General features: G+C 47.5%; 1 protein-coding gene across 1 annotated transcript in view; it reads right to left on the reverse strand.

The window, feature by feature from the left end:
• ak5 (adenylate kinase 5) overlaps nt 1-22633 on the reverse strand; it is a 113991-nt gene that overhangs the window by 36883 nt on the left and 54475 nt on the right. The window contains exon 7 of the mRNA XM_052134509.1: nt 7157-7247. Within this exon, the coding sequence (XP_051990469.1) occupies nt 7157-7247 (91 nt within the window). The remainder of the gene's footprint in view (nt 1-7156; nt 7248-22633) is intronic.

Genomic DNA, 22633 nt, shown 5'->3' on the forward strand with positions numbered 1-22633 from the left:
CTGAATCTGAAAGTAGGCATCTTTCAGATCGAGAGAGATAAACCAGTCCCCTGGCGCGTATGCGCGAGGAGTTTCCTGATTGTAAGCATTTTGAACGGTCTTTTGCAAGCACCTTGTTCAAACCCTTGAGATCTAATATTGGTCTGAGGTCGCCGCCTTTCTTGGGAACAAGAAAATAACGGCTGTAAAACCCTGACTCGCCAGCTTAAGGCGGCACTTCTCTATGGCCCTTTGCACAGAAGGTTTGTTATTTCTGAACGAAGCATGCAGGCTGCTTCCGTGTTCACAATAGTTTCGAGCCGCTCTGAAGCGGGAGGGCAGCGATCGAACTGTAGCAAATAGCCCTGTTTTATTGTGCTTAACACCCATTTGGATATCCCTGGGATAGCTTCCCACGCTTTGAAGCGTAACGCTAGAGGGTGAATGGCCAAATCGCCCTGATTGCTGCACACAGCAGCTGAACAGAATGTGTGAGCGCACTTACTGTGCTTATGCATGACTGCTCGCAGACAGCAGGGACAGGCTGTTCTGTGAGTGACTTCCGATTGAGGTGAATGGGGAAAGAGTCACATCTGTTAAGTGATGCGCGAGCATAGTCACGGGCACGGGACTTACATACAGAGAAGTGTTTGCTGGCCGTGTGACAGAGCGGGCAGAGAATGGGCGCACACACGCATTCGCGGAGCCGCTTATTGACTCTAACACTCGAGCTGGCTGTGTCCGCTTTATGTGAGTGGGCTCTGATCGACACGGAAGTGTAATGCTTGTGTGTAGAGGTGAACACTGGATTGTGGGCACATTTTCTACACATAAGGCTGGTCGTGTGACAGAGCTGCCAGAGAAGGGCACGCCGCACGGATTCGTGGGCTGCTTATTGACTCTAACACTCGAGCCGGCTGTGTCCGCTTTATGTGAGTGGGCTCTGATAGGAACACGGAAGTGTAATGCTTGTGTGTAGAGGTGAACACTGGATTGTGGGCACATTTTCTACACATAAGGCATGTTTGCTTTTACAAGATTTCTTTGGATTGCCGTGAAAACGGCGCTTTGAGTGCAGGCAAGCGGGCAGTATCACCGCTTGTTGGCTGCTGAATCCACCACTGTAGTAGCCTGAGAGAGGGGACTGACAGGGGCAAAGCTTTGACGGTGGTCCGCCGCGGCGGACTGAGCCGCCATTTTTTCAACAAGGCTAGGAGGACTTCGTCGCTCAGGTTTCAGCGCAACCTTAGACCGAGGCCCGCTGGGGCAGCGGTCTGCGGTGGCTGTCTGAGCGCGATCGAGGGCGGCCGCCCTGTCGACGCTGAGAAGTCTGACTTTGTTGAGCTGGGCGCCATGAAGAGGCTCGTGCAGGAGGCTGGTCACGTGGGCGGCCTGCAGAGGAGCTTAGCGACGCCGGCAGGAAGAGGTTCATGGCTTGGGTGGCTTTCTGGACTTCTGAAAAGCGGTCAACAATGCCACTCACCGCGGAGCCGAAGAGACCGGTCGGAGAGAGCGGTGCGTTGAGGAACGTGGAGCTCTGCTTCTCCCATGTCGGCTAGCGCTAGCCACAGGTGTCTCTCGGTCACAGTCAGCGAGGCCATGCACTTCCCTAGAGCTTGGGCTGCAGCTTTGGTGGCGCTGAGGGCGCAGGTCCGCCACGCTTCTTAGATCTGTAACAGCCTCTGGGTGCCTGCCTTTCTCATCCCACTCCCGAAGAAGGTCAGCTTGGAGGATCTGTAAGACGGCCATGGAGTGCAGAGCAGATGCGGCTTGGCCGGCGGTGGAATAGGCGCAGCCAACATAGGCGGAAGTCGCTCTGCAGGCCTTAGACGGGAGCACTGGCTTAGACCGCCATCTCGCTGAGGGCGGGCAAAGGTGTGCTGCTACCAAATCCTCGACCGGGGGGATGGAGGAGTAGCCCTTCTCGGTGGCGCCGTCCACCGAAGCGAGAGGGTTGGAGACGTGGGAACGGATCCTGGCCGAGAAAGGCGCTGCTCCACGCACTTTGCAAGCTCAGTGTGGAGTTCCGCAGGAAGGGAGCGCCCGAGCCGCTGGTGTTGCGCCGGCGACGGCTCTGAAGAAAGCAGCCGCCGAGTCTGTTGGGAGCTTGCTCAGGGGCGGTGACCACTCGAGCCCGAGGCGGTCATCGGCCTGTGTGAGGAGGCGTGTTAGTTCCCTTCGACTCGGGCGCTGGTCCTGCTGGATTCCTGGGCCGAGGAGGAGGCGTGGGAGCCTGACCACTCGCTGTCCGAGCCATGATGGAACAGCCCTTATCCTCCGCCTCGCCCTCCGAGATGGCCGCAGTGTGGCCGCTGGGCGGCAACTGCGCGCCCCGGGGCGGGAGGGTGAGAGCGATGCTCGAGGGAGAGGCTCCGCGAGGCAGTCGCTTCTATCACCGGTTCTGGCAGACTTTGGGAGCGGCGCTTTTCCTGCGCGGGCGGAATGGAAGGCGCGCGGCGGCTTCGGTTCTGAGCGCTCGAGTCGAGCCCGCAGGGTCGACATCGAAGCTCCTCGCAGAGGTCGCATCCGCCTTCAGCGAGGGCGAGCTCTGCATGCCCCAGTCCCAGGCAGAGAGCGCAGATGATGTGGCGGTCTCCGGCGCTGAGAGGGGCGCCGCATGAAGCGCAAGTGGTGCGAGGCATCTTAAAAAGACGCCGTTACTCTTTTGTGAAGTTCGTTAAGAACTAGCTTGCTCTAAAAAGGATACGCCGCCGGATGGCGTAGCTCGCAGGATGGCTGAAGGTGGCGGAGACGGCCGGCTTCTTCGAAGCTGTCCAAGCTTGCTAGATGTCCCTCGAACGGCGACGCAGCTTCCAGTTCAGAGATGCGAAGAGCTTCGCTGAAGAGATGAAAATCAGGGTTCCAGCCTACTGAACTACACTTATATGCACTCTAGCCACGCCCATTTTGGCGGGCTTTGATGCAGTAGCGCCGGACGCCTCTCATTGGACGCGAAGTTCGCCCAAGTTCGTCTATAGGCTGCAGCAGTTGCCGCAGAGCAACCAATGAGCTCACTAGCTAGCCCGCTCAAGGTCTGCAGTTGCTGCACTGCGTTGACAAATGATACAAAATTAAGGATAATTTTTTGGCTTCAATATCTCAGAAAAGATTAATCTTTCCCGTAGCGTAAGCTAGCTTACGCAATACGAGAGAACCTCTCGTAAGAGAACCATTCCTGCATCCTTACCACAAATTTCAGTGTCAGAAGTTTGCAAATTAACATCTAAATAAGCCTGATACATTTTTAGAAACAAGTCCTGTGGACTGATGAAGTTAAAATACAACTTGCCGCAATGAGCAAAGGTATGTTTGGAGAAAAAAGGGTGCAGAATTTCATGAAAAGAACACCTCTACAACTGTTAAGCGCGGGGGTGGATCGATCACGCTTTGGGTTTGTGTTGATGCCAGTGGCACAGGGGAACATTTCTCTGGTAGAGGAAAGAATGGATTAAATGAAATACCAGCAAATTCTGGAAGCAAACCTCACACCATCTGTAAAAAAGCTGAAGATGAAAAGAGGATTGCTGCTACAACAGGATAATGATCCTAAACGCACCTCAAAATCCACAATGGACTACCTCAAGAGGCGCAAGCTGAAGGTTTTGCCATGGCCCCCAAAGTCCCCCGACCTAAACATAATCGAAAATCTGTGGATAGACCTGAAAAGAGCAGTGCATGCAAGACAGCCCAAGAATCTTACAGAACTAGAAGCCTTTTGCAAGGAAGAATGGGATACTTGCCAGGGGGTATTACTGTATTCATTTAAAACTCTCAGTTCAGGAGACTCTGTGCTGTCAGTAAAGTGTTAAACATTTGACGCCTGGAGTCATGTGACAAAACAACATGGTGCTGATAACTGCAGAGTTTGTCTCTGAGAGAAAAGTCAACAAAACCACATCTAGTAAGAAATCTAACTGAGTTTTTACATCGAAACCTGTTTGAGTAAAAAGATTTAGTCTAGTTAATCTAGTTTCATCAAAATTGCCATTTTAAAAATGTGTGCGATTAATCAGGAAACATGCTGCTAAACACAATTTACACTAATGTGTACTTTAGCTCATTTCTTCCTATTAAATAAAATGTTTCCTGTTAATACCACACTGACAATCAATGGGTTCATCCAAAAGCTGAACATTTTTGCTTTCAGATGTTTTATATGGGGTTAGGATGAAAATAAATATTTTGAACTGTTCTGAGACCAGTGCAGACAGAAAGCACACTGGAGGTTAAGTCTTTCACTAAATAGGGCACAAGGGAGCATCCAGTAACTCTCTATGCAGCATTCACTCCTAAAATCAGTTCAGTTGCAAAGTTAAGTTTCAGGCTGCAGATGATGTCTGAACCACTCAACATGTTTGGCAGACATGGGACAATGATAATCAGTACATCGATTCAGAATTTATAATGTATTATTTTATTTTAACATGGTTGGCAGTGATTGGATGACACTGGACATTACTTTAAATCAGAATTAATTATGCTAATTTCAGATGTAATGTCTTCAACATCTCAAAAACATGAAAATAATAACTAGCACTACTGGAAACATAATAAACCATTTGACAGCTATTATTTAAAATTTCACAACTTAGTCCCGCTGTCCACATATGTGAGACATATCCAGCTGCAGACCCGCAGCACCACCAGTTTCAGAACCCCAGTTTCAGAACCCCAGCGCCAGAACCTGAAGTGAGGGGCGGAGTTATTGACAATGAGACAAGCATGGCGGAGAGCATGGTGAGTTGTATAACGTTTTTGACATCATGTTGTGAAAAATTATCGCATATATTAAGTTCAGCGTTTATCTGCTAAATATTTAATTTGTGCATAACTTTATCATCTTAATGAAGCTTGAATATGTTGTCATACTTTACTGTATTAAAAAAAAAAATCTACGGATGGTTCGATACATTTTTGCGTGTTGTAAATGAGCCTTGTGGTGACGCTTTGAAGACATCTTGTGAAGGTGTTAAAGTGTTTGTTCCACGTTCCTCTGTTATATGCATTGTTTGTGAGTTAATGTTACCTTATAGTTGAGGGTTTTTTTTACGTTGAGATTATTGTGTGGTGCTTTCATCTCTTGTAGAGACATTTCGAATGAATGAAGACCACAAGGAAAAGGCCCAGAACAATCTCCTGGAACAGTCAGAAGCTTCCAGAGAGCCCTTTCTGTTTCATTTTGTGTTCAGGGATGACATGGAGTTATTTTAGCAAGAATGTAAGGACAAACTGGGCCTGAGAGTGAATTCCTCATTTGATACATTTTAAGTTTAATTTATACAGGATTGTCATGATAAAATGGGCCTAGGGGTGAATTGGTCATTTGTTGTATATATTTTTATTGTTTCTTTTAAAATTATGCTGAATTTTCTCTCTTTTTTAGTTTTTTGACATGTTTTATTTTACATAAAGAAAAATGCATGCTGCACATGTTTCTTGTGAAATAAAGTATATTTTATATAAAATGCCCATAAGTTTCAAGCATTTTTTTTCACCATCATGATCAGGAAGTAACTCTCATAATACAATGAAATGGATAACTATATACAATTATATTACACAAGATCAATGTTTTAAAATGCTTATTGTACTGTACCTTAAAGAATCATTATAACATAATGTATAAAATATGATGTTTCGCTTTGTAATAAAAGCAAAGTACTCTCCAAAACGTTAGGTGGCGCTACTCGGTTTCGAACGTAAGCTCCGCCCCTCACTTCAGGTTCTGGCGCTGGGGTTCTGAAACTGGTGGTGTAGCCTACTCTCCAAAACGTTAGGTGGCGCTACTCGGTTTCGAACGTAAGCTCCGCCCTTCACTTCAGGTTCTGGCGCTGGGGTTCTGAAACTGGTGGTGCTGCGGGTCTGCAGCTGGATACTATTGACATATGTTGCCAACAATCTTTAGAAAAACGATTTGCTCTAGAATTGTTTTTAGCATGTTTATTAGGTGCTACTAGTTACAAATCAAAAACGTAAATGAAAAATGCACACAGCAGTCAGGCTTGGGTCTCAGGAGGATGTATGACTTCCTATGTTTTATAACCACTTAAAGTTTCTTGAGGATGTTTATATTATATATTTGTATTATATGTATGCTTTAAGTTAAGTGAAAAAAGCAATGTCTTATATACATCCATAATACATTTAAAAAAAATTGTTTTATAACATTATAACTTCTGCAAATATAATTTGATGTTGGTCATGTTATAATGCATTATAATTGTTGCTACAAGTATTAATGAGAGGTTATAACATATTAAAAGGCATATTATGAGATATTACAAATCACATTTAAAATGCTTGACAATGAATTATAAATATGGGCTTCATAGTAAAAGTAACCAAGATCGTTTATAGGTTTTGAAGTAAAGTGTGTAATTTTTTTCAATGTTTTACTCAATGTTTAAGTAATTTGTATGTAGGGTAGCCATTTGTAGATTTATTTCCCAAAAGAGGACATATTGAAGGACCTTTCTTCACCCCTGGTCTTCAATGGACTTCAATAGTCTTTCATTTATTTCACAATCCAGCATACCATTAATTGCTACTTGCTATTGATTGTTGGAGGTGGATGCTGTTAGGGGGAGGTGCATTGTTATATTAAAGGGCATTTTATTGGACAAAAGTGTTTACATGGACCTGCGAACAGGATGATGGATCCTTTTCACAGACTGTGATGATGCATTTCCACCATTATTTATAACAATATTTTTTATATTATGTTATATTACCCTGGCATTAATTCACAACTGCTACAATGTGGTTTCAAATACAGCTGCTGAGGGAGTGACAGTAAATTTGGCATCTTTCTCTACTTTGACTGCCATAATTATTTCTGCTTTTGGAAAGCCATGGAAGCGTAATAAGAGATTTTTCTTTTGCGGATAGAGTAATTGAGAACACAAAAATAATATTTGCTATGGTCTTCATACCTTAACAGAAGTTTACCCCAGTGTCTTTAACAAAACTGGACATTTTGAAAAGGTCCATTCATCAATTTTATTGGTCCATTTTGCCAAAACAGAAAGACTTTAAATGGAGGCATTTTTGCCAGCTTATAGAAGTACATAAGTAAATAGATGGCAACAAAGTTAAATCAAAGTGTATAGGTGACACATGTGACAAAATTTTCAAGAGAAAACAGTCTAGGATTCTAGTAGGTATTAAATATCTTTACCTGCAACAGGTTCTTTGGTCGGGTATAGTTTGTTGTCAACTGTCATACTGATGTCACAGAAAACTTCTTCTTCTTCTCGATCAGCATCAAGCTGTAAAACAAGAGAACACTTGTTTCACCTGCTTTGATAAAGCAAAGAGCTCATGCAGATACAGTGTGTACAACAATACTTGTTGTACAGGAATAGTTCACCTAAAATAGTAAACCAGAATAGCTCCAAAAATGCTCTATTTACTCACCCTCCTGTTGTTCAAAACCTGTATGCTGTTATTATTATAATATATATTTTTAAGAATCTGTACATAGCTCTTGTCACACAATGGGAGTTCATAATGACCAAGGTATTTCAAGCTCCAAAAAGGACAAATAAATTACTGAAGCACCATAAAAGTAGTTCATATGACTTGTGTGTTATATTTCGTATCATCCGATTAGTGTATGTGAGGAACAGACCAGAATTTAAGTAATTATTCACTGAAAACCATTGTCTCCGCTGAAACTCACATCAATCGGGTATGTGCGTCCAGATGTTGCATCACATTTGATTACTACACAGACAAGAACCAATGCTATTTTGGCATCTGGACATTGAAGCTTGTTGGACCTGAACTTCCAACTTAAAGGGATAAGTTGGACCTGAACTTAAAGGGATAAGTTCCCCCCAAAATGAAAATTCTCTGATCATTTACGCTCATGCCATCCCTGATGTGTATGACTTTATTTCTGCTGCAGAACAAAACGATTTTTAGAATAATATTTCAGCTCTGTAAGTCCATACAATCCAAGTGAATGGTGACAAGAACTTTGAAGCTAAAAGAAAAAAAAAAAAAAAAAAACACATGGCAGCATAAAAGTAATCCATATTAAATCTTCAAAAGCAATATAATAGGTGTGGGTGAAAGTGAAAAATAGTTACTTTTCACTTTTTTTAAACATTACTTAGAAGACATATATTACATAAACATTTATGTCTTTTATGCTGCCTTTATGTTATTTTTGGAAATCGAATGGTCTGGTCACCATTCACTTACATTGTATAGACCTACAGAGCTGAAAAATTATACAAAAAATCTAAAACAAAATTCAAATTTCTCACGTTTTGGTTTGTTTCACGATACAGTTCGGTATTTGTTATGTTCAGGGGGAAAAAAATATTGCGGCCAAATCCAAAGTAAAAATATTCAATTTTGTAACAGACACTTCAAGAGATTTGCCCTCACTACAAATCACCATGTTTTTTTTGGCTACAGTAACCATACTTTAAACATTGTGTTTGTAGTAAAATCACAGTAACCACAAAATTAACATGGTTAATGTTGGTTATAAACATGGTTATAATACTACAGTAAAATCAAGGTTGCTATGTGAAACTGCAGTATTACTGTTGTAAACAATGGTTAATTAAAACTATGATTTCTGCCAAGAAAACTATGGTGACCACAGTCATGGTTACTACGATATTTCTATAGTAAAACTATGGTTACTATATGGCTACTACAGTATTCCTACATAAAACCATGGTTAGTTTTATCATAACCATGATTTCTGCAAAGAAAATCACGGTGACAACAGTCCTTATAATTATTCCAACAATTATTACAGTGGAAAAAGATTCTCTAATTACTAACTCAACATTATAACTTAATACCTGCATTATTACGCTACATGCATCAACATAAAGTGCATTTCAAACTCAACTCAATATATCCAACATTCATTATCTGTACATCACTATAGAAGAAATGAACTTGCAATTAAAATGAATACGAGAATGGATGTTGTAACAGGACAGGAGTATTTTAATCATATGTGGAAATCCATCATCTTCATCAGCAGAGTAAGGGTAAGGGCAACATATCTTTGGCTATGAACACCCCAAGCGCTTTAGTTCCTGTTTCATGTCTGTCTGAACTGGCAGTGAGTGTCCGCTTACAGACGGAAGGAAGTGTGTCTGTGTGCAGTTTCGGGTCACTCTGTGCACACTGCGCTATATATCCTCGAGTGATGTCGATGTAAATAACTAATCAAACGTTGATGACCAGTATATGGCACTCGCATCGAGCAATGTCTGCAAACAGGGCCTGTTTTGTAAAGGTTTTTTGACCATCACTGTTGTAATTGACTGCATAAAAAAGTTCTCAGACTGGAGACTTAAATGACGCAGGGGCTTCTCTCTTGTGGCTGTTTTCTCCGCTTGCCATTTTGCCAACTAACGTGTGCAGAATGTTATGTCATCAAATGATTTACATACTAACAGTTCCCCTTCTGTCGCTCTCTCCACGTTGTGTCAGAGAAGCGACACTAGGGGTCTCTCTTGAGCGCCGATATTCACCTCTGAACTATGAAAAAAGGCCAATGAGAGTTGGCAACCAGTATTTGCATGTCCCGCCCCTGGACATACGGGTATTTAAGCGGCGCAAATATGGAAGTTCATTCAGAAAATTTCTTCTGAGCCGATGGTCGTGTTTGCAGACTGCTGCGTTTTACACACCGAGTTCCTGCTATCCTCTGCTGCATGCTGTTGGATTCTACGGCACACAACAGTGGCTTTCTCCTGTTTGCACGGCTGTGCACTTCCTGCCCCTGAGCGCATCGACAGTTGTAGATAAGAAAGATCTCTCACGAGTTCTTTCATTTATAAAAGAGTGATTTTATTTAAGAGTAATTTCCTCTAAAAGAGCAAAAAACACAGCGGCGTTGAACGTCCTTTTAAGGATGCGTCTTTATAAAGATGCCTTTCCGCCCCTGTGTTGTTCCTGGATGCGGTAGAGTACTCTCCGCTTCCGACGGCCACAGGCGTTGTCTCGTGTGTCTGGGCAGTGATCACACTGAGGCTGCGTTTGTGGATGGTTCATGTTCTCATTGCCAGAACATGACCATGACAACGTTGCGGTGTCATGATCCGCCCCCCGCGTCGCTCCTTCTTCCCACGGGATTGAGGACGATGCGGCTGGCGATGGAGGAGATTCGGGGATGGCAGCGGGTGCAGCTCGCCGGTACGCCTCGGACCACCCACGCCCGGCACGCCGTTGACTCCGTCCCCGCTCGAGGTGGCGGCGACTCGCCTCACAGCCAGTCTGCCTACCCTCTTGCGATGGAAGCAGATGAGTTCGCCGTGACATCGGAGGGCGTGGGCTCTGATACTGAGGGCTCCTCTGGGCTGCCGCCTTCGGGCTTGCACGCCCAGGAGGAGGCCGACGCACAGATGTCCATCCTCCCCACAGCCATCACGGCTGGACGATTGGTTCTTGGGCGTGGGGCGCCGCTCACAGCCTCGCCCCCCCGGTTCCTTTCTTCCCGGAGGTGCATGATGAGCTGACGTCTTCGTGGAGAGCACCCCTCTCCACTCGTCGCACCGCCACCTGCACATCCGCCCTCGCCACGGGTACACGGAGATCCCCCAGGTGGATAGAGCAGTTGCACTCCACTTATGTCCCGAAAGCACTACCACCTGGCGGGGCCGCCCTGTACTCCCTTCCCGGTCCTGTAGAGCAACATCCTCGCTCACCGCGAAGGCCTACAGCGCTACTGGACACGCCGCTTCCGCCCTGCATGCCATGGCTCTCCTGCAGGTCCACCAAGCCAAGGCACTTCGCAACATGCACGGGGGTGGCCCTGATCCCGACACGCTGCAGGAACTGCGCTCAGCAACCGACCTCGCCCTGAGAGCGACGAAGGTCACAGCGCAGGCACTCGGGCAGGCGATGGCCACTCTGGTGGTCCAGGAACGTCAGCAATGGCTGGACTTGGTTGAGATGCGTGAAGCTGACAAGACTCGCTTCCTCAATGCCCCTGTCTCCCATTTCGGCCTCTTCGGCGACACCGTTGAGGACTTTGCCCAGCAGTTCTCCCTGGTGAAGAAGCAGATGGAGGCCATTTCGCACATCATGCCGCACCGCAAGCTTGCCGCCACGGCCCAGGCCCCACCTGCTCGCCCAGACCTTCTGCTCCACCCCAACCTGGGCTCCCAAGCGTCCCTGAGACAGCGGACCCAGAGGACGAGAAGTTAGCTCCGGAGGTGGTAAGACCGCTCCGTCCCCCGGTGGAGGGCCGGGAGGAGAATCTTTTGTTTTTTCATTTGCCTCACCCCCTGACGGGGGCTGTGGTACCCAAATTCTCAATAAATGAGCTATTTCCTTTACCTCTGGGTCACATGGCCCGCAAATGCCATTCTCACGGCACTTTGCTTTCAGGCCTCAACAGTCTCGGCGCCCAGGATGCGGTGCTTCCGCCCTCAGCCCCACGACTGTTCCCCGGCCGGCCGGTTCAGACGAGTCCAGAGGACGCCAGCATCAGACCTCCTCCTCAGTCATGAACCCGCCCCCTGCCGGGTGCGCTGAACAAGGTAAGTGCTTTGAGTTTATTCTCAGCACCAGAGCCTCGGGACGCCACAGCCTCCCGACGCCGCGGTACCTGTTTCGCGACCGCTGCGAAGCCCGCCGGTACGCCCAAAATACTCGTCCCCTTGGTGCCCCTAGCACGGAGCTTAGAGGCATGGCTTTCACTGCCCAGCTCGTCCACGGTGGCTGCACCGACCATCCGACTCGGTTACGCAATTCAGTTTGCCAGGTCTCCGCCCCCCTTCGTGGGCGTTCGTTCCTCCGCAGTGCACGGCAAACATGCCCACTCCCTGCGCGAGGAAATCACCTCCCTTCTAATCAAGGACGCGATAGAGCCTGTCCCTCCGACTGAAACGAAGAAGGGTTTCTACAGCCCTTACCGTTGTACCCAAGAAAGGCGGCGGCATACGACCGATCTTGGACCTGCGAGTTTTCAATCGGACCTTGTCCAAACTCCCGTTCAAAATGCTTACCCAGAAACAAATTCTATCTGGCGTCCGGCATCTAGATTGGTTCGCAGCGCTAGACCTGAAGGACGCGTACTTCCACGTCTCAATTCGCCCTCGACATCGACCCTTTCTATGGTTCGCGTTCGACGGCCAGGCGTATCAGTACAAGGTCCTCCCCTTCGGCCTGTCTCTGTCCCCTCGCATCTTCACGAAGGTCGCAGAGGCGGCTCTGGTCCCGCTATGAGGAGCGGGCATACGCATACTCAATTACCTCGACGATTGGCTCATTTTGGCCTCCTCGCAGGAATTACTATGCGCACACAGAGACCAGGTGCTCGAGCACCTCGGCCGTTTAGGGTTTCAGGTCAACTGGGAAAAGAGCAAGCTCACCCCAGTCCAGAGCATCTCTTTTCTCGGTTTGGAGTTAGACTCAGTCTCAATGACAGCACGCTCTCCAACGAAGCGTGCTCAGTCAGTGCTGGAATGCCTCGCTTCTTCGAACCAGGCACCGTGGTCCCTTTGAAACGCTCCCAACGGCTCCTGGGGCATATGGCATCCTCCACGGCGGCCGCCACTGGGGTTGATGCATATGAGACCACTTCAGCATTGGCTCCAGACTCGAGTCCCGAGACGAGCATGGCGCCACGGCACGCATGGCGTGGAAGTTACCCCCGCCTGCCGCCAAACCTTCAAACCCTGGACAGACCTCTGCTTTCTACGGGCAGGAGTACCCTTGCAGCAGGTGCCTGTCACGTTCTGGTTACAACCGACGCCTCCAAATTGGGTTGGGGCGCCGTGTGCAACGGGCGCGCAGCCGCAGGCCTGTGGAACCGAGGCCCGCTGCGCTGGCACATCAACTGCCTAGAGCTGCTGGCCGTTTTTCTTGCCCTGAAGAAATTTCTTCCATTGATTCGTGGCAAGCATGTCCTAGTCAGGACAGACAGCACCACGGTGGTGGCCTACATAAACCGCCAAGGTGGAGTACGCTCCCTCCACATGTCACAGCTCGCCCGTCGTCTCCTCCTTTGGAGTCAGCAGCGACTGGAGTCACTGCGCGCCACTCACATCCCCGGCAACCTCAATGTGATAGCGGACGCGCTGTCAAGACAAAACTTGCCCGGCGGAGAGTGGAGGCTCCACCCCCAATCGGTCCAGCTGATTTGGGACAGGTTCGGCAAGGCCCAGGTAGACCTGTTTGACACTATTAACCAAGCCAGAGCCCCTTCGACCAGGCATCTTTACGCCCTGAAGTGGCGTCTGTTCGCGGACTGGTGTTCTTCCTGAGCCGAAGACCCGCAGAAGTGCGCAGTTAGGTCAGTGCTCGTGTTTCTTCAGGAGAGGCTGGAGAGGAGGCTGTCCCCCTCCACCCTCAAGGTGTATGTTGCGCTATCGCGCCCACCACGACTACGGTAGACGGCAAGTCTCTTGGTAAGCACGACTTAATCATCAGGTTCCTAAAAGGTGCCCGGAGGATGACTCCTCCCGCCTAACCTGTTTCCCTCCTGGGATCTCTCGGTCGCCCTTATGGGACTCGGAGACCCCCTTCGAGCCGCTTGACTCAGTTGGACTCAGGGCCCTCTCTCTCAAGACTGCCCTGCTGATCGCGCTCGCTTCCATCAAGAGGGTCGGGGACCTGCATGCGTTCTCTGTTAGCGACGCTTGCCTGGAGTTCGGTCCGGCGGACATTTTCGTGATCCTAAGACTGCGACTGGGCTACGTGCCCAAGGTTCCTACCACACCCTTCAGGGATCAGGTGGTGAACCTGCAAGCACTGCCCCGGGATGAGGCAGACCAAGCCCTTTCACTGCTGTGTCCAGTATGTGCCTTATGTATTTACCTGGACCGCACACAGAGCACCAGACGCTCTGAGCAGCTCTTTGTCTGCTTTGGGGGACAGCAGAAAGGGAATGCTGTCTCCAAGCAGAGACTCGCCCACTGGGTTGTCGAAGCCATTTCCCTGGCTTATCACACCCAGGCCGTGCCCCCCCTTTGCGGGTCCGAGCCCACTCCACCAGGAGTGTTGCGTCCTCGTGGGCACTGGCTAGGGGCATTTCCCTAGCAGACATTTGTAGAGCAGCGTGCTGGGCAACACCTAACACTTTTGCGAGAGTCTACAATCTCAGAGTTGAGTCAGTATCGTCCCGTGTTCTCTCAGGTACCGAGCCCGTAGAACTCGGTGGCACGCCCACGATCTGACCGGGTGAATCGCTTGCACCCAGCACCCTTCCCCTAACCAGGGAAACAGTGCGCCTTCTTTCCCAGGAGATCCCAGGTTTGGGACACTGGTTGACTCCTCCCTAGCCCTCGTGGGTCGCAGTTCTGCTGGAGGAACTCGCCGACCCAAACCACTGCGGGTACCACTAGCTACCCTGTACTGGTATAGGTGCACCACAGGTAAGGCCTCCTGTTCGGACTCCCCTGTGTGTAAAACCACGGTTCTGTCCCCTCACGAGAGTTGACTCCGTGTTTTCCTTAGGCAGTTACAGCTGCCTCGGTGCCGTGGCTGTATGCTTCCCCTCTGCGAGGCTGGATCTACCACCACGACTGCTGTTCCAGCATAAGACCTAAGTATAGGCCATGCGATGTATTTGCCACTCAAAATTTGCCTCCCTCCCCGGTAGGTGTGGCCTCCCAGAGGGTCTTCTCCGCCCTAATAAGGGCTAAGACCCCCTTCCTTCAATGCGTGTAAGGGCCCCGGCCATAGTTGCTCTATGCGAGAAACATAGAGAGAAAAGAGGCCCAGCCAGGCTGGCCCGTTCCCATGTTGGCGGCCGTCACCTTGTTCCCCCCTCCAGGGTAACGATAAGGAATCCTGATGGCTTAAATGGGGCATTGGGAAAGGGTACGTGCAGCCTGATACAGTTGGTCGTTCTGCACGTAGGAATACCTGCTCGCTCCTGTATCAGTGGATCATGTACACGGCTCAGCGCATGGCTCTTTTTAAGTGGACCCCTAGTGTTGCTTCTCTGACACAACGTGGAGAGAGCGACAGAAGGGGAACGTCTAGGTTACGTATGTAACCTCCGTTCCCCAATGGAGGGAACGAGACGTTGTGTCTCCCCTGCCACGTCGCTGAGCCGAGCCCCTGTTGTGGCCGGACCATTTCCGGCTCCTCAGAAAAATCCTGAATGAACTTCTGTATTTGCGCCGCTTAAATACCCGTATGTCCGGGGGCGGGACATGCAAATACTGGTTGCCAACTCTCATTGGCCTTATTTCATAGTTCTGAGGTGAATATCGGCGCTCAAGAGTGACCCCTAGTGTCGCTTCTCTGACACAACGTCTCGTTCCCTCCATCGGGGAACGGAGGTTGCATACGTAACCTAGACGTTAATAGGACAGCTTCTCTCTGTAGAAAGTTGACCCATGTGAAACACAGACAAAGTGTGTTTTCACCATCTACAGAGCCATACAGGTGCATTAGAGGAGGTTACAACTATGCATGTCTATTTGCTGCTTTATTTTCTTCGGCAAACTGTATGATCCAGATAAGTTATTAAACTAGCGATGGACCGCGGAGCAAATGCTTACCGAACCGTGGTTGGCGAAGCATACGCTTTGTTTTTTTTACCAAGACAAGTTAAACCCCTAGTGTTCAGTAGAAGAAATAAAATCATACACATCTGGGATAGGGAATGAGGTTTTGCCCCAAGTGAAGGAGTTCAAGTACCTCGGGGTCTTGTTCACGAGTGAGGGGACAATGGAGCAGAAGGTTGGCCGGAGAATCGGGGAAGCGAGGGCGGTATTGCATTCGCTCTATCGCACCGTTGTCACGAAAAGAGAGCTGAGTCGAAAGGCAAAGCTCTCGATCTACCGGTCAATTTTTGTTCCTACCCTCACCTATGGTCATGAAGGTTGGGTCATGACTGAAAGAACTAGGTCGCGAGTACAAGCGGCCGAAATGGGCTTCCTCAGATGGGTGGCTTCTCCCTTAGAGATAGGGTGAGGAGCTCAGTCATCCGTGAGGAGCTCGGAGTAGAGCCGCTGCTCCTTTGCGTCGAAAGGAGTCAGTTGAGGTGGTTTGGGCATCTGGTAAGGATGCCCCCTGGCCGCCTCCCTAGGGAGCTGTTTCAGGCACGTCCAGTTGGGAGGAGGCCTCGGGGAAGACCCAGGACTAGGTGGAGCGATTACATCTCCACACTGGCCTGGGAACGCCTTAGGGTCCCCCAGTCAGAGCTGGTTAATGTGGCTCGGGATAGGGAAGTTTGGGGCCCCCTGCTGGAGCAGCTGCCCCCACGACCCGACTTCGGATAAGCAGTTGAAGATGGATGGATGGATGGACATCTGGGATGTCATGAGGGTGAGTAAATGATGAGAGAATCATTCATTTTTGGGTGAATTAGCCTATACCTTTAAATGGTCTGAACTTATATAGCGCCTTTTTAACCTTAGCGGTATTCAAAGTGCTTTACACTGCGTCTCATTCACCCATTGACACACCAATGATGGCAGAGCTGCCATGCAAGGTGCTAGCCTGCAATTGGGAGCAACTTGGGGTTCAGTGTCTTGCCCAAGGTCATGTGGGCCAGAAATCGAACCACCAATTCTGCGATTAGTGGACAACCGTTCTACCACCTGAGCCACAGCCGCTCCAAATTTGAGCATGTTACTCACATAAAGCTATTGTATGGCTTCCGAAGGCTTGGAGTACAGTTCATCAGTCAGATGGGCTAATTTTATTTATTTTTTATTTATTATTATTCTTTTATTTCTCTTTCGTGTTTCTCATATAAAAACATACAGGTTTGGATCGACATGAGAGTGAGAAAACAATGAAAAAATGTAATTCTGGGGTGAACTACTATAAAGTCAAAGGATAGATTGTTAGGTGGTGCAACACAGCAGCGTAAACAAGATTAGGGTCAACGGGTGGGCATCGATCTTAGGCTGAGGCAGAGACCCATTAGATAGAAGCCATGCTGTGATTCATCAATAAAAACAGACTTCATCACATTCACATTCTCATTATCCCCATAATGAAATTCCCTCAAAAAAGCATTTTAATAGCACAGCTGAAATGTATAAATGCTTAAGAATGCACCATGTCAAAAAACAAAATTATAAATAAAAAATTCTTGAGAAATGGGGAAGCAAAACAACAACACCCTCCAACCTCCCTGAATGTTTCCATGACAACAGACTAAAACGGGCCACAGCGTAGCAGGTAGCACGTGGGAGTACCCCTGGAGCTTCATAAGATTGTGTACCTGTCGGATTATTTTTGGATACAGAAAAAGGTGTTTCTTTTTAGCAATAAAGTCACACATATTGGGTCTTCAACCTTGTCTGACCCTAGTACCAAAAGCACAAGTTAATCTGTTGAGCAGAACACACATTCTGTCATTTTTTATTGGAATGACTTAGAGAGATAGCTTTATTCTTTACCCTTACAAAAAGTTTGGTGGCAATTTCATGGTATCAGATGGTAATTCCATGGTACTATGATATATACAATTTCCATATTTATATACTATGGTATTTACATGGTATTCCAAGGTAGGCTACTTTAAAGAATGTCATGGTACTTCCATGGCTTTCATGCTCCAAAATAACCATGGTAATGCACTGGGACTTTTAAAAGGAAGCCAGGTCCCACCACGGAATGAAAAAATAAAAAGGAAATTCTGACTTAATATCTTTTAAACTCACAATTGTGTGGTATAAAGTCACAATTGCATAATATAAACTAATCACTGATAATACAATTGCACCTTTATATTTCATTATTTCTACTATGTTATTTGTAATTTTGATAATTATAAAATAAAACTAAATCTGTCTAGAATAGATGAATCTGATCTTGTCTGTTGCAAAGCTTTCAAATACATGATATCCTTGATGTAAACAGTGTTTAAATGAACGCCCATTGAAGAAAACTGAGCCTGGTGCCTTCCTGCACTCTCTCCGGCTTCACTATTCTTCACGAATGCCTCCAACGTCTTGTGCACAAGAATAATTTTGCATTTCAACCCTGCATAGTGCTTTTCAAATTGTGTAGTGCACAAATAATGCTTTTGCTAGGTCAGCCTAATGGTAATTGTAGCCATTCTGTTGCTTCTGTTCTTACCGTTCTCAAATAAAAAGGTCAGAAATGGCCAAATGCAACTGAAACACATGTCAACATCTCTTAGTGAGAAAGCAGTCCTATTTCACAGTACTAAAGTGGTGTAGGGTATTCATTTTCCAAGCACTGCAATTATAATAGAAAAACATATAGGGACGCAGTCCCTTACAAAAGTGTCAACAACATCTTTGCGGTCTGTGTTTGCCGCTTATAAAGAGGCACATACAGTGTGACCAAATTATTCCAGACTGCTAGGATTGTTGTTCACTTTTTCTTTAGAAAGTCTTGATCTAGACAGTCACTACATCATACAGACTATCTTCTTAATGAAATACATTTGAAATGTATTTATTATTTGCAATGTATCATTTATTCAAAACAGAAGCCCTAGAGAGATGGAGACATTGTATGGCCCATCAAATATTATTTTAAACTTGAAAATACCAACCTATGCACTGTTCCGTCTAACATTACATGTGCCCAATTGAGTCTTATTGAGATGAGAGCAACATGCAGCATATCAGAATGATTATCACATTAACTTCAAACTTCAAAAATACTGAGAGCCAGTGTACACGCTTAAAAGACTCATCATGCCCGATGTGGCAACAGTAAAGGGACCTGTCACCAAAGCATCTGAGATGGTTAATTAAATAGATCCATATTTTGCTATGAAGTGATGAACTTCAATCAAAGCTCCACAATCAATTCTTGTTCTCTCTCTCTCTCTGCTCTTTCACTGAAAATGATTCATCATCACAGCACTGTGCTGGAATTACACATTCAAGATTCAATGCAAAGACAACAAACAATGTTATTGCAGTTTGAATTTGTGTGTTGCTTGAATGATGTATGTTGTTGTTGTTGTTGTGTGTAATGTGTAGGGTTGGGAACTGGGAATCAATTTTTTTGTTCAGAACTGGTTCCATATTAAAAAAAAAAAAAAACTTGAATCGTTTAAGGGCCATTTCCTTTGGTTCCGTTAACAGTTAACAAATGACCACAGTTCCGCAGGTGAACAGAAAACCGTATTAAAATGCTAAAAACAGTGTGTCCTGTAGTGTTATTCAGTGGCAGCACAGCCCCTCTACTGAACCACATTCTGAACTAATGACTCGTGACATACAGTGCGATCAGTGTAGTCTGATTCCAGAACTAATGACTCTTATGACAAGGTTCTTTTGAATCCACAGCACAGCGTGAAACATACTGCGCAAACAGTGCTGTCCGATTCCTGAACGAATGTCTTTCAAAGCATTGAGGATTTATTTGATGTGTATTTAAAAGTGGGCAGTGGCATATTACAGTAATTAATGATGACAAAATAGCAACAATAAATGTTCGGTGAAATCATGACTGCTCGGCCAACTTTAAATTGTCCAAATGTTGACATTCTACACAGAACGAAATCAAACATTTCAACTCCCCTTTGATTTGGCCAAAGGCTACAGACATGATGTATTGTGTCTTGTAAAGCACATCTTCCTCTCAAAGGGTTATGGCTAGTTAAGAGCGTGCAAAATATACTATTCATTGGAGAAGGTCACTTCACCATAGCAACAAGTGGGAGACATTTTTAAATACATAAATGAAAACCAAACATACTTTGTATAGTCATTACTTTAATTCTTTAAAATGAACAGTAACACTTTACAATAAGGTTCCATTCGTTAACATGAATAAATGCATTAGGTATCATGAACTAATAATGAACAATATAACTAGTTAATGCTAGTTAATAAAAATACAATTGTTCATTGATAGTTCATGTTCAAGTAGTTCAATCAAGAACAACTTTTGATTTAAAAAATGCATTACTATGTATATTCTGAAATTAACATGAATCAATATTAATAAATGCAGTAAAAGTATGGTTCATTGTTAGGTCATGTTAACTAATGTTACCAAATGGAACCTTGTTATAAAGTGTTACCAAATGAACTCCTCAGGTTAGCCAAAGTCAGAGCTTACTTGAAACTTCTTTCTACAGCTCAAAAACCCTGGCAACTTCATCCAGTGACCAAGAAATTACAAGCTTATCCCTGAAATGTCTCCACACAACATATTTGTACCTGCAACTTCCTTTTTCCCTTCCACTGTGCCACAGAGTTTAACACTTCTTTAAGAAATGAGGGATATGAGTATCCAGCCAGCTGTACAGGTTGAGCGCAGTCAGATTGACAATGAGTCATACTCTGACACATACACATCCACTATTGGTGCATACGCAGCCCTGTTCAGCACAACTGAACATGGATAATGCTTTTACAAGATGGGAAAGAAGATAGATTACTTTACAATATTTATTAAATGTTTAAAGACCTGTAAACATAAACCACAATGTTGGTCTCAGAACCAGACTTAGATTTTTTTCTAAATATCATTTCACAGCTGTTTTTCCATTCACTGCCATATTACTTCCTTCCGCTTATGGTCATGAATATGGCCGCTGTGAGGGAAAAGTGACTTCACTGAAATAGAGACCAACCAATCAACAAACAGAATTTATAATTGATACAATACAGTAAAATTTTAGCTAGCCTCCTATCAAACACCTTATAGGCTTAAGGTTTGGGTAAGGAATTACAATTTATGGTTAGGTTAATGCTTGAGTTAGGGGTTAAAACTCATAATAGCAACATAGTGTTACGTTCCCGTGTTGTCTGCCCTGTGTTCTCTGTTTCTCTAGTCACGTTCATGTCACGTGGTCTGCCCCGTGCTTTCTGTTTCACCCTCGCCAGTCACGTTCCATGTCACTCTTCCTTGTTGTCCGTCCCGTGTTTTCTGTTTCACCGAACACGCTCGCTGTCATGTCTTCCTTGTTGTCCGCCTGTGTTTCACTGTCTCTGTTAAAACTACACTTCCCTTCTTCCTCACTCCTCATCACCGCTGTCACAGCATTATTATCCGCACCTGTCGCTTATTTTGTTATCACTGTGTATGTCTATTTAAACCCTGTCGTTTCCTCTCTCCATTGTCGATCGTTACCGTTTCATGTTCAAGTCGATGCCAATGTGTAATCTCTGTTCGTGTTTTCTCCAGGTTTTCCAGCCCTTCGTGGATGTTCTGTCGACTCGTGTTCAGCTTTATGTTAATCTGAACGGTTCGCTTAAGGAGCGGTTGCCACCGGCGACGCGCGGCTGGACTCTCCAGGCATTCGTGGAGGAGACCTTGCTGGTCTGCGGCTCGCCATTCCATGTTGATGTGGCTGAGGAGGACCCAACCTCTCCTCCCACTGTGGTGACTCCCCAGTCGTCCGTGGCGCTTCCTGTCATGCCTGCCCCACCTGCCAGCGAGCCAACCCCCATGCCTGTCGTTCCCCATGAGCCTGCACGGTCCACTTCGTCTGCCTGGAGGAGGAAGAGAAGACGGGCTTCTGCCTCCCGGCCCACGCCTGCTCCAGTCTGCGAGCCAGAGCCAGAGCCTGCCCTGGTCAGCGAGTCAGAGCCCACGCCTGCCACGGTCAGCGAGCCTGAGCCCTCGTCAGCCACGGTCAGCGAGCCTGAGCCCTTGCCAGCCACAGCCAGCGAGCCTGAAGCCACGCCGACCAGGAACAGTGTACCAGCGCATACCACGGTCAACCAGCCAGAGCCTGTCGCCTCAGAGGTCAGCGAGCCAGAGCCTGTTGCCTCAGAGGTCAGCGAGCCAGAGCCTGTCGCCTCAGAGGTCAGTGAGCCAGAGCCTGTCGCCTCAGAGGTCAGTGAGCCAGTGCCTGTCGCCTCGGTCGTCCCTGAGCCAGCGCCTGTAGCCTCGACAGTCCCTGAGCCAGCGCCTGTAGCCTCGACCGCCCCTGAGCCAGCGCCTGTAGCCATGACCGTCCAAGAGCCAGTGCCAGTGGTCGTGCCCGTCCTACAGCCAGCGCCTCTCAAGTCTCCCGAGCCTCCCAGGGCTCCGCCCCTCGAGTCTTCCAGGGCTCCTCCTCTCGAGCCTCCCAGGGCTCCGCCTCTCAAGCCTCTCGAGCCTTCCAGGGCTCCGCCTCTCAAGCCTACCAGGGCTCCGCCTCTCGAGCCTCCCAGGGCTCCACCTCTCAAGTCTCTCGAGCCTCCCAGGGCTCCGCCTCTCGAGCCTCCCAGGGCTCCGCCTCTCGAGCCTTCCAGGGCTCCGCCTCCAGAGCCTTCCAGGTCTCCGCCTCTGAAACCTCCTACGGCGCCACCTCCCTCGGCTCCGCCTCCAGAGCCTTCCAGGTCTCCGCCTCTGAAACCTCCTACGGCGCCACCTCCCTCGGCTCCGCCTCCAGAGCCTTCCAGGTCTCCGCCTCTTAAGCCTCCTACGGCGCCACCTCCCTCGGCTCCGCCTCCAGAGCCTTCCAGGTCTCCGCCTCTTAAGCCTCCTACGGCGCCACCTTCCTCGGCTCCGCCTTCCTCAACCCCGTCTCCTAGGCCTTCCTCGGCTCCGCCTCCTGAGGTACCCTTTGCTGCGCCTCCTGAACTTCCCTTGGCTCCGCCTTCAGAGCCTTCTTCGCCCTCGCCTCCTTCGGCTCCGCCTCCAGTGGCTCCCCCAGCTCCGCCTTCTGAGCCTTCTACGCCATCGCCTCCCTTGGCTCAGCCCAACCCTGTTCCGCCTCCTGACCCACCCAAGGCCTTACCGCCTGAGTCTGCCACGGCTCTGTCTGTCTCTGCTCCGC

This window comes from Xyrauchen texanus, chromosome 9 (genome assembly GCF_025860055.1).
Source record: "Xyrauchen texanus isolate HMW12.3.18 chromosome 9, RBS_HiC_50CHRs, whole genome shotgun sequence".
NCBI lineage: Eukaryota > Metazoa > Chordata > Actinopteri > Cypriniformes > Catostomidae > Xyrauchen > Xyrauchen texanus.